At 47.7% G+C, this 12,675-nt stretch overlaps 1 protein-coding gene across 1 annotated transcript in view; it reads left to right on the top strand.

Moving 5' to 3' along the window:
* The window catches only part of LOC134983670 (zinc finger protein 135-like), a 53,116-nt gene extending 42,618 nt beyond the window's left edge, over window positions 1–10,498 (top strand). Inside the window, exon 7 of the mRNA XM_063949334.1 lies at window positions 7,752–10,498. Coding sequence (XP_063805404.1) covers window positions 7,752–9,235 — 1,484 coding nt within the window. The 3' untranslated portion in view covers window positions 9,236–10,498. The remainder of the gene's footprint in view (window positions 1–7,751) is intronic.
* The last annotated feature ends 2,177 nt before the right edge of the window (window positions 10,499–12,675 follow it).

Raw genomic sequence — 12,675 nt, forward strand, 5'->3', positions numbered from 1 at the left:
GAGGGTTTTTTGGAAGGGACATCCTGCGTGACACTGCAGTGCCACTCCTAGATGGGCCCGGTGTTTGTGTCGGCCACTAGGGTCGCTTATCTTTCTCACACAGTCAGCTACCTCATTGCGCCTCTTTTTTTCTTTGCGTCATGTGCTGTTTGGGGAGGGTTTTTTGGAAGGGACATCCTGCGTGACACTGCAGTGCCACTCCTAGATGGGCCCGGTGTTTGTGTCGGCCACTAGGGTCGCTTATCTTTCTCACACAGTCAGCTACCTCATTGCGCCTCTTTTTTTCTTTGCGTCATGTGCTGTTTGGGGAGGGTTTTTTGGAAGGGACATCCTGCGTGACACTGCAGTGCCACTCCTAGATGGGCCCGGTGTTTGTGTCGGCCACTAGGGTCGCTAATCTTACTCACACAGCTACCTCATTGCGCCTCTTTTTTTCTTTGCGTCATGTGCTGTTTGGGGAGGGTTTTTTGGAATGGACATCCTGCGTGACACTGCAGTGCCACTCCTAGATGGGCACGGTGTTTGTGTCGGCCACTAGGGTCGCTTATCTTACTCACACAGCGACCTCGGTGCAAATTTTAGGACTAAAAATAATATTGTGAGGTGTGATGTGTTCAGAATAGGCTGAAAATGAGTGGAAATTATGTTTTTTGAGGTTAATAATACTTTGGGATTAAAATTACCCCCAAATTCTATGATTTAAGCTGTTTTTTAGGGTTTTTTGAAAAAAACACCCGAATCCAAAACACACCCGAATCCGACAAAAAAAAATCGGTGAGGTTTTGCCAAAACGCGGTCGAACCCAAAACACGGCCGCGGAACCGAACCCAAAACCAAAACACAAAACCCGAAAAATTTCCGGCGCTCATCTCTAATTTATTCGCATACTGGAGCTGTGCTAAGACCGACTATTGCGTCGGCATGGGTATGTAGCGCAATTTCAGCATGGACAGATGATCTGACGGCTGAATTTGATACCATGGATAGAGATACTGTATTGTTAATTCTAGCCCATATTAAAGGTGCAGTCTTATTTATGAGAGCTGCTCAAAGGGATATTGGATTGCTGGCTTCTAGGGCCAATGCCATGTCTATCTCGGCGAGACGATTCTTATGGACTCGCCAATGGACGGGTGATGCGGATTCCAAAAAACATATGGAAGTCCTACCGTATAAGGGAGACGTATTGTTTGGGGATGGGCTGACGGACCTGGTTTCCACAGCTACCGCAGGTAAATCAAATTTTCTCTAACGTCCTAGTGGATGCTGGGGACTCCGTAAAGACCATGGGGAAGAGATGGGCTCCGCAGGAGACTGGGCACTCTAAGAAAGAATTAGTACTACTGGTGTGCACTGGCTCCTCCCTCTATGCCCCTCCTCCAGACCTCAGTTAGAATCTGTGCCCGGCCAGAGATGGGTGCATTTTAGTGAGCTCTCCTGAGCTTGCTAATAAGAAAGTATTTTAGTTAGGTTTTTTATTTTCAGAGAGCTTCTGCTGACAACAGACTCTCTGCTACGAGGGACTGAGGGAAGAGAAGCAAACCTACTCACTGAAGCTAGGTTGCGCTTCTTAGGCTACTGGACACCATTAGCTCCAGAGGGATCGAACACAGGTACGTTGGTCGTACGTTCCCGGAGCCGCGCCGCCGTCCCCCTCGCAAAGTCAGAAGCCGGCAGACGCAAGAAGACATCGAAATCGGTGGCAGAAGACTCCTGTCTTCACATGAGGTAGCGCCCACACTACCCACACACTCTGGTCACTGTAGGGTGCAGGGCGCAGGGGGGGGGGGGCCCTGGGCAGCAATTAGGATACCTCTTGGCAAAAAGACACATATATACAGCCGGGCACTGTATATATGTACGAGCCCCCGCCATTTTATTTACACAGACCCGGGACAGAAGCCCGTTGCTGAGGGGGCGGGGCCTTCTTCCTCAGCACTCACCAGCGCCATTTTCTCTCCACAGCTCCGCTGAGAGGAAGCTCCCCAGGCTCTCCCCTGCAGTATCCAGGTAGAAAAAGCGTAAAAAGAGAGGGGGGGGCACATAAATTTAGGCGCAAATTGTCATAAACAGCAGCTACTGGGTAAACACTAAATTACTGTGTAATCCCTGGGGTTATATAGCGCTGGGGTGTGTGCTGGCATACTCTGTGTCCCCAAAAGGCCTTTGTGGGGGTCCTGTCCTAAAGTGAGCATTCCCTGGTTGTGTGCAGTGTGTCGGTACGTTTGTGTCGACATGTTTGACGAGGAAGGATACGTGGAGGCTGAACAAGTGATGATATGTGGGGTCGCCGCCGACGGCGCCGACACCTGATTGGATGGATATGTGGAAGGTGTTAAATGATAACGTAAGCTCCTTGCATAAGAGGTTGTATAAAGCTGAAGCCTTGGGACAGTCAGGGTCTCAGCCCATGTCTGATCCTACAGCGCAGAGACCGTCAGGGTCTCAAAAACGCCCACTATCCCAGATTGTTGACACAGATGTCGACACGGATTCTGACTCCAGTGTCGATGACGATGATGCTAAGTTGCAGCCTAAATTGACTAAAGCCATCCGCTACATGATTATAGCAATGAAGGATGTGTTGCACATATCAGAGGAAAACCCTGTCCCTGACAAGAGGGTTTACATGTATGGGGAGAAAAAGCAAGAAGTGACTTTTCCCCCTTCACATGAATTAAATGAATTGTGTGAAAAAGCGTGGTATTCCCCTGATAGGAAAGTAGTAATTTCCAAAAGATTGCTTATGGCGTACCCTTTCCCGCCAACCGACAGGTTACGCTGGGAATCCTCCCCTAGGGTAGATAAGGCGTTGACACGCTTATCTAAGAAGGTGGCCCTGCCGTCACAGGCCGCCCTAAAGGATCCTGCGGATAGAAAGCAGGAAGGTATCCTGAAGTCTGTTTATACACATTCTGGTACTCTCCTGAGGCCAGCAATTGCTTCGGCCTGGATGTGTAGTGCTGTAGCAGAATGGACAGATAATCTGTTTGAGGGGATAGATACCCTGGACAGGGAGACTATTTTACTGACCCTGGGACATATCAAAGACACTGTCTTATATATGAGGGATGCCCAGAGGGAAATTTGCCTACTGGGCTCTAGAGTAAACGCAATGTCGATTTCTGCCAGAAGGGTCCTGTGGACTCGGCAGTGGACTGGTGATGCCGACTCTAAAAAACACATGGAGGTTTTACCTTACAGGGGTGAGGAATTGTTTGGGAACGGTCTCGCGGACCTGGTTTCCACAGCAACGGCTGGGAAGTCGAATTTTTTGCCATATGTTCCCTCACAGCCAAAGCACCGTATTACCAAATGCAGTTCTTTCATTCAAAAAAAGCCTCCACTAAATCCACCGCGTGACGCTGTCAGGAGCGGTGGGGGCACGTCTCCTAAATTTCAGCCACCAGTGGGTTCGCTCACGGGTGGATCCTTGGGCTATACAAATTGTGTCTCAGGGATACAAGCTGGAATTCGAAGTGACGCCCCCTCACCGTTACCTAAAATCGTCCCTGCCGGCTTCTCCCATGGAAAGGGAGGTAGTGTTGGCGGCAATTCACAAGTTATATCTCCAGCAGGTGGTGGTGAAGGTTCCCCTTCTTCAAAAGGGATGGGGCTACTATTCCACAATGTTTGTGGTGTCGAAACCGGACGGTTCGGTCAGACCCATTTTGAATTTAAAATCCCTGACCATTTATCTGAAGAAATTCAAGTTCAAAATGGAATCGCACAGAGCGGTCATTGCAAGCCTGGAAGAGGGGGATTTTATGGTGTCGCTGGACATCAAGGATGCTTACTTGCATGTCCCCATTTATCCACCTCATCAGGAGTACCTCAGTTTGTGGTACAGGACTGTCATTACCAATTCCAGACGTTGTCGTTTGGCCTGTCCACAGCACCGAGAATATTTACCAAGGTAATGGCGGAGATGATGGTACTCCTTCGAAAGCAAGGAGTTACAATTATCCCATACTTGGACAATCTCCTCATAAAGGCGAGGTCCAGGGAGCAGTTGCTGATCGGCCTAGCACGCTCTCAGGAAGTGTTGCAACAACACGGGTGGATCCTGAATATTCCAAAGTCGCAGCTGATCCCTACGACGCGTCTGCCCTTCATGGGCATGATTCTGGACACAGACCAGAAGAAGGTGTTTCTCCCGGCGGAGAAGGCTCAGGAGCTCGTGACTCTGGTCAGAGACCTCCTAAAACCGAAACAGGTATCGGTGCATAACTGCACGCGAGTCCTGGGAAAGATGGTGGCGTCATACGAAGCCATTCCCTTCGGCAGGTTCCATGCGAGGATCTTTCAGTGGGATCTGTTGGAAAAGTGGTCTGGATCGCATCTTCAGATGCATCGGCTGATCACCCTGTCCCCCAGGGCCAGGGTGTCTCTTCTGTGGTGGCTGCAAAGTGCTCACCTCCTCGAAGGCCGCAGGTTCGGCATACAGGACTGGGGCCTGGTGACCACGGATGCAAGCCTCCGAGGATGGGGGGCAGTCACTCAGGGAAGAAACTTCCAAGGGCTGTGGTCAAGTCGGGAGTCTTGTCTGCACATCAATATCCTGGAACTAAGGGCCATATACAACGCCCTGAGTCAAGCGGAGCCTCTGCTTTGAAACCAACCAGTGCTGATTCAGTCAGACAACATCACCGCAGTGGCCCATGTTAACCGCCAGGGCAGCACAAGAAGCAGGGTGCAATGGCGGAAGCCACCAGGATTCTTCGTTAGGCGGAGAATCACGTGCAAGCACTGTCAGCAGTGTTCATTCCGGGAGTGGACAACTGGGAAGCAGACTTCCTCAGCAGGCACGACCTCCACCCGGGAGAGTGGGGACTTCATCAAGAAGTCTTCACGCAGATTGTAAATCGATGGGAACTGCCACAGGTGGACATGATGGCGTCCCGCCTCAACAAAAAGCTAAAAGGGTATTGCGCCAGGTCAAGGGACCCTCAGGCGATAGCTGTGGACGCACTAGTAACACCATGGGTGTTCCAGTCGGTCTATGCGTTTCCTCCTCTTCCTCTCATACCAAAGGTGCTGAGAATTGTAAGAAAGAGGAGTGAGAACAATACTCATTGTTCCGGATTGACCAAGAAGGACTTGGTACCCGGAACTGCAAGAAATGCTCACAGAGGACCCATGGCCTCTGCCTCTCAGACAGGACCTGTTGCAACAGGGGCCCTGTCTGTTCCAAGACTTACCGCAGCTGCGTTTGACGGCATGGCGGTTGAACACCGGATCCTAGCGGAAAAAGGCATTCTGGAGAAGTTATTCCTACGCTGATAAAGGCTAGGAAGGACGTGACAGCAAAGCATTATCACCGTATATGGCGAAAATATGTTACTTGGTGTGAGGCCAGGAAGGCCCCTACAGAGGAATTCCAGCTCGGCCGGTTCCTGCACTTCCTACAGTCAGGAGTGTCTATGGGCCAAAAATTTGGGTCCATAAAGGTCCAGATTTTGGCCCTATCCATTATCTTTCAAAAATAACTGGCTTCACTGCCTGAGGTTCAGACGTTTGTTAAGGGAGTGCTACATATTCAGCCTCCTTTTGTGCCACCAGTGGCACCTTGGGATCTTAACGTGGTGTTGGGTTTCCTGAAATCCCACTGGTTTGAGCCACTTAAAACCGTGGAGCTAAAGTATCTCATGTGGAAAGTGGTCATGCTGTTGGCCTTAGCTTCGGCTAGGCGTGTGTCAGAATTGGCGGCTTTGTCATGTAAAAGCCCCTATCTGGTTTTCCATATGGACAGGGCAGAATTGCGGACTCGTCCGCAATTTCAGCCAAAGGTGGTGTCATCTTTTCATTTGAACCAACCTATTGTGGTGCCTGCGGCTACTCGTGACTTGGAGGATTCCAAGTTACTTGACATAGTCCGGGCTTTGAAGATTTATGTAACCAGGACGGCTGGAGTCAGGAAGACTGACTCGCTGTTTATCCTGTATGCATCCAACAAGCTGGGTGCTCCTGCTTCAAAGCAAACTATTGCTCGCTGGATCTGTAACATGATTCAGCAGGCTTATTCTGCGACTGGATTGCCGCATCCAAAATCAGTGAAAGCCCATTCCACAAAGAAGGTGGGCTCTTCTTGGGCGGCTGCACCAATAACTTTTTGCGGCTAATTGGTTAGGGAGTTTTTGCGATGAACTGAATCCCCCCCCATAAAATGTTTATACATACAGTATGATGTTACATTGAGATTACCGCTGGAGGAAACTCTGCCACAATATTATTAAATGTGTAATTTATCCCATCCTCGTATGGGTGTAATATATTAATATATTCTTACTGAACAGGATTACCAGCACTGAATCAATTATCGCCCAATATAATATACATGCCGATGTTTAACAACAAATACAATTGTCTTTTGATTACTTTATGCACCTTTATACATATACCTTTGTGTTTTATATATCACTGATTTATCTTACATACTTTACTGTACTTAATAAAGGTTATATATTATTTATTAGTGCGCAAACAGGACAGCACTTTCTCTTCTTTGCTGTTTTATTATTGCAAAGCCCATGTCACCTCTAGTAATCCCACATGAGTGCCCATGTCACCTCTAGTAATCCCACATGAGCGTCCATGTCACCTCTAGTAATCCTACATGAGTGTCCATGTCACCTATAGTAATCCCACATGAGCGTCCATGTCACCTCCAGTAATCCCACGTGAGCGTCCATGTCACCTTTTGTAATCCCACATGAGTGTCCGTGTCTCCTCTAGTAATCCCACATGTGCCTCCGTGTCACCTCTAGTAATCCACATGAGCGTCCATGTCACCTCTACTAATCCCACATGAGCGTCCATGTCACCCCTAGTAATCCCACATGAGCGTCCATGTCACCTCTACTAATCCCACATGAGTGGCCATGTCACCTCTAGTAATCCCACATGAATGCCCATGTCACCTCTAGTGATCCCACATGAGCGTCCATGTCACCTCTAGTGATCCCACATGAGCGTCCGTGTCACCTCTAGTGATCTCATATGAGCGTCCGTGTCACCTCTAGTGATCCCACATGAGCGTCCGTGTCACCTCTAGTGATCCCACATGAGCGTCCGTGTCACCTCTAGTAATCCTACGTGAGCGTCCATGTCTCCTCTAGTAATCCCACGTGAGCATCCACGTCACCTCTAGTAATTCCACGTGAGCATCCACGTCACCTCTAGTAATTCCACGTGAGCGCCCGTGTCACCTCTAGTAATTCCACGGGAGCGTCCACGTCACCTCTAGTAATCCCACGTGAGCGTCCGTGTCACCTCTAGTAATCCCACGTGAGCGTCCGTGTCACCTCTAGTAATCCCACGTGAGCGTCCCTGTCACCTCTAGTAATCCCACGTGAGCGTCCCTGTCACCTCTAGTAATCCCACGTGAGCGTCCCTGTCACCTCTAGTAATCCCACGTGAGCGTCCCTGTCTCCTCTAGTAATCCCACGTGAGCGTCCCTGTCTCCTCTAGTAATCCCACGTGAGCGCCCGTGTCACCTCTAGTAATCCCACGTGAGCATCCACGTCACCTCTAGTGATCCCACAGGAGCGTCCACGTCCCCTCTAGTAATCCCACATGAGCATTCAGTGTTGATCAAGCTCCAGTCTAAGCATCCTAGCTTTTTTTGTTTTTTAATAAACATAAAAGCAATGATTACAGGTAAAAATGTCTGTTATAGAATTATATATTGTATCCTGTAACACCCTGAGTCTTGTCTACTCATTTTATATATTAATGTATTTTATTTCCAGGAGATGGACACACAAGCAGGAATATCTCAGAAGGACATCTAATGTTATCCCCGGATTGTGACATAAAAGATAATGACAGTAGACAGGATTCTCCAGGAGATAACCCCATTACCCCAATTATACATCCAGCTCTATCAGCTGATCCCTCTGATCCTGGGAAATGTTCTCCTGATCACTCTGATATTGGTGCATCTGTTACAGCTCTGAGAGTAGATTCAGTGTTTCCTTGTTCTATAGATGCACCATGTTTTACACAGAACACAAACCGTATTACTCATCAGCCAGCTAAGGCAGGTGAGAGGCCATTTCCATGTTCTGAGTGTGGGAAATGTTTTACATATAAATCAGATCTTGTTAGACATCAGAGAAGTCACACAGGTGAGAAGCCGTATTCCTGTTCTGAGTGTGGGAAATGTTTCGCATATAAATCAGCTTTTGTTACACATCAGAGAAGTCACACAGGTGAGAAGCCGTATTCCTGTTCTGAGTGTAGGAAATGTTTTGCAACAGAATCATTTCTTGCTACACATCAGAGAAGTCACACAGGTGAGAAGCCGTATTCCTGTTCTGAGTGTGGGAAATGTTTCGCATATAAATCAGATCTTGTTACACATCAGAGAAGTCACACAGGTGAGAAGCCGTATTCCTGTTCTGAGTGTGGGAAATGTTTTGCACAGACATCAGCTCTTGTTACACATCAGAGAAGTCACACAGGTGAGAAGCCATATTCCTGTTCTGAGTGTGGGAAATGTTTTTCATCGAAATCACATCTTGTTAGTCATCAGAGAAGTCACACAGGGGAGAAGCCATATTCCTGTTCTGAGTGTGGGAAATGTTTTGCATATAAATCAGATCTTGTTACACATCAGAGAAGTCACACAGGTGAGAAGCCGTATTCCTGTTCTGAGTGTGGGAAATGTTTTGCACAGACATCAGCTCTTGTTACACATCAGAGAAGTCACACAGGTGAGAAGCCATATTCCTGTTCTGAGTGTGGGAAATGTTTTTCATCGAAATCACATCTTGTTAGTCATCAGAGAAGTCACACAGGGGAGAAGCCATATTCCTGTTCTGAGTGTGGGAAATGTTTTGCACGGAAACCAGCTCTTGTTATACATCAGAGAAGTCACACAGGTGAGAAGCCGTATTCCTGTTCTGAGTGTGGGAAATGTTATTCATCGAAACCAGATCTTGTTATACATCAGAGAAGTCACACAGGTGAGAAGCCATATTCCTGTTCTGAGTGTGGGAAATGTTTTGCATGGAAATCACATCTTGTTAGACATCAGAGGAGTCACACAGGTGAGAAGCCGTTTTCTTGTTCTGAGTGTGGGAAATGTTTTGCACGAAATCAGTTCTTGTCAAACATCAGCGATTTCACAGATGAGAAGCCATTTTCATGCTGTGAGAGAAATAAATCTGCTCTTGTTGAACATATTAGACATTACCCAAGTACGGAACCATTTACATCTTCTGGAGTATAATTATCACTGCCGTCCAATGTTCCTCAAGGGTGAATCCGATCTCTTATGCTTTATAAAATATACATGCTACCACTGGGTAATATAATCAGACGTCATGGCCTGGTCTACCGCAGCTATGCAGATGACCTGCTTTTTGCACCATGTACTGAGAACCTAATACCAATCCTAAATGGTTGTCTAGCTGAGCTCCAGGGGTGGATGATGCCAGTTGGCTGTGACTCAGTCTTTGTGAAACATAATAGAAGCTCCCGAACAAAGGACAAGACTACAGCTTTACCAACCATCTGGATTTATGCTTTGGTGTTCAGAATTGCAAAATACTAAACATGTGCTGAATCTTTGTGTTGTCCTGGTATGTGGCTGACACAGACATCAGGTATCTGCCACATACTAATCCTCATTCTTCCATCTGTGGACCATAGCCAGAATCAAGCACTTGATTCCCTCAGAAGTTCATAGACTACTGCAATGCCATCTACCTGGGTCACCCAGCAAAAGAATTACAGAGCTTGCAGCTAGTACAGAATGCAGCAGCCCAGCTGTTACCTAACCAGCCCGTTCCTGCCTCCTAACACCCATTCTCTACTCCCTTCACCGGCTGCCTGTAAGATGACAAATCTATTTCATAATTGGCTAACTGACCTTCCCAGCCCAACATTACATGGTCCAAGGAACTAGAAGCAGCTTCTGCCTCCTTACTGCCCTGCTTGCTTGCTTGCTTCTACAGATGGACTGTTACCAGCAGTACCAAGAATCTCCTGTCATTCATTTATGGGTTGAACGTTTAGCTTTGACCATGGAACTCACTGCCTTGCACAGTCCAAGAGGCCTCCACTCTAGAGACCTTCACAAACAGACTGATGACTGTTACTCACACTTTTCATTAATGTACCTCTATTTACTTCCTAAATAATACATCCCAAATGCTTAGGTCTTTTTTCTGCTGTTTATTTTGTATCTTGTGCTTTGTGTAAATGTGAATGTCTAATACCAGTTTCCACAATCTGTATTGCTGCACGACAATATGGCGGCCATTGGAACGTGTTTTCACTTCTTCTAGTTTGCCTAACTTGTTGCAGACACTCATCTTGATCAGGAGTGTCGAGTGTTTTCTTATACAAGATCCTATCCATATATACCCTGTACATTATCATGTGCATTAGAGTCACCCGGGTTCCATCTGCGGTGGTTTGTTGTATGTTACATCTATATGGTGCGGATACTCCCCTGTATTTCATAATAAAAGCTTTTGTTTGCATCTAATTATTACATTAAAGCTTTTATTTTTTATTCTGTTTTATATTCCCGTCTGAGTAATTACGCCATAATGTCTAATCTCGGAGTGGACCCCAGAAGATGTAAAGAAACCGGGTAAGTGTTCCATCATTCTGTTTCGTGTAAGCATACAGGTAAGTGATGGCACGGTGGTCACTGACCGTCACATTCAGGTGGTATCATGGAAGTGGGACTGTCTGGGCTTATTCTAGTCTACTGCAGAAATAAAAAACTCAGCCTTTATCCTGCTTATAAAAATTACAACGCCCGTAAATCAAGCTTGGCCGGACAAGACAGAATCCACATTAATGGTGGCACATCATATAGGCTGAGGACCCAATGCTTCTGGTATATATGGCATAACTCCCTCTTCACCCACAAAAACCTTCCCTTAACCATTCACAATGTCCACCATTGCCCCTTCAGAAGGGTCACAACTTTCCTTTGCTTTTTCCACCTACTCCACAGAGCCCAGGACCATCTCCATGACCATTTCATGTTTATCTGGAGGCCTGGCACCTGGGAGGTTCATGGCCTGAGATGACCACAGAACTGCCAGGTAGTGGGCAAAAAGGATCCACAGCCCCCTGAGGAACTGGAGAGTCCAAAGATCGACCCTGCATGAGGTAAAGAAGGGTCAAACACAGGGTCTGTCTTACCTATTTCCTTCCTAAAAGCTGCTCTTTACCCACTTTGGTACCTGTGGGATCCCACTCCAATCTTCCTTGAGAGTCCTTACCCTCACTAATCCCTTCTACACCTACCAGTTCCTTCCCCTTCCAACCACTCCTTTTTAAGCTTTTCACCACCTGCTGTGTGAGTCCCATCCAACTACTCCATTCCTTGACTCATTGGTGTAGCAACCCCCTTCTCCCCACCACACTGCTACACTGCAGTACTCACTAAACATACACACTCACATCATGATTACACAGCTGTGCCATGTCACAACTGAGGGCCTGAGCTGACGGGAGGAAGCCTCAGTTGTAGGGGCTGAGATGTAGTGGAACCTGGGAGGTTGAATCAGACCCCTGGACATGTAAGTTACACGCAGGAAGATTGCCCGAAGGCGTGACCACGACAACCAAAGTAAAAGTCAATAATCATTTATTAAACAAGCTCCATGTGTCACAGCAGTGGTAAAATAAATACTATAATCAACAGTAAGTATATCACAGTTCCTGGGTACTACGGGTTGGCAATGGCCACAGGGCTCTGGTTAGAATTAGGTACAGTTCTTATTGTCCTTGAGATGGAAAGTCCTTACCAGGCCCGACTGTAGTAGTGAGAATAGCCCAGGAACACACCAGCTGATGTTCCTTGGAAAGCTGGTCCGCTGTTGATGAAGTAGCTGCTGTGGGTACTGGTTGGAACCAGTCAGGTGTTAACACGGAGTGGATGCTGGATGGTACCAGCCAAATGATCGTATGAAGCTTGGGAGCGATGAAATACTGGTACCGGTGGTTTGTGGAAATCTGCAGGAAAAGCACCGGCACTTTAAGAGAAGCTGATCTCTGCTGGAAGCAGATGGATCTGTAGCTGGAAACTGGAGTAGTCACGGAGGACTGTAGAGTCAGGCTGCACCGCAGGTGGTAGGCTGGTGCGGGTCTCTTAGTGGAGGCTGGAGACAGGAGCTGGAAACCTGGAAAAACAACCACAGGAGAGAGAGACTGGAAACAAGGTTTGACAACCAAAGCACTGACGATCTCCTGGTTCAGGCACAGGATATTTATACCTGCAGCAAGGCAGGCATTGGCTGAACAATTATGCAGATTCCAGTAGAGCAGCGGATTGGTGGAAACTGAGGCATATGATAGAAACCAACATGGCTGCGCCCATGTTAGCACTTGGAGGGAAAGCTAGTTTGAGAAACCATGTGGAGATTCAGCAGTAATGGCGGCGCAGGCCGCGGAGGGCAGGAGACGCCACACTGACAACTTGCATACTGGAACCACATGGATGACAGCGGAGGCCGCGGCAGGCATGAGACGCCACACTGATCAATCTGTATACTGGAAACACAGGAACGGCGGCAGAGGCCACGGAGGGCTGGAGACGCCATTCTAAGACTTAACATGAAGCCGCTTGTGACAGCGCTTTAGAGTGACAGGAGGGAGATGTACAGTATGGACATCAGCAACGCAGGCGAGATCCGGCCCTGGAAC

The sequence above is a fragment of the Pseudophryne corroboree genome (genome assembly GCF_028390025.1).
Source record: "Pseudophryne corroboree isolate aPseCor3 chromosome 3 unlocalized genomic scaffold, aPseCor3.hap2 SUPER_3_unloc_20, whole genome shotgun sequence".
NCBI lineage: Eukaryota > Metazoa > Chordata > Amphibia > Anura > Myobatrachidae > Pseudophryne > Pseudophryne corroboree.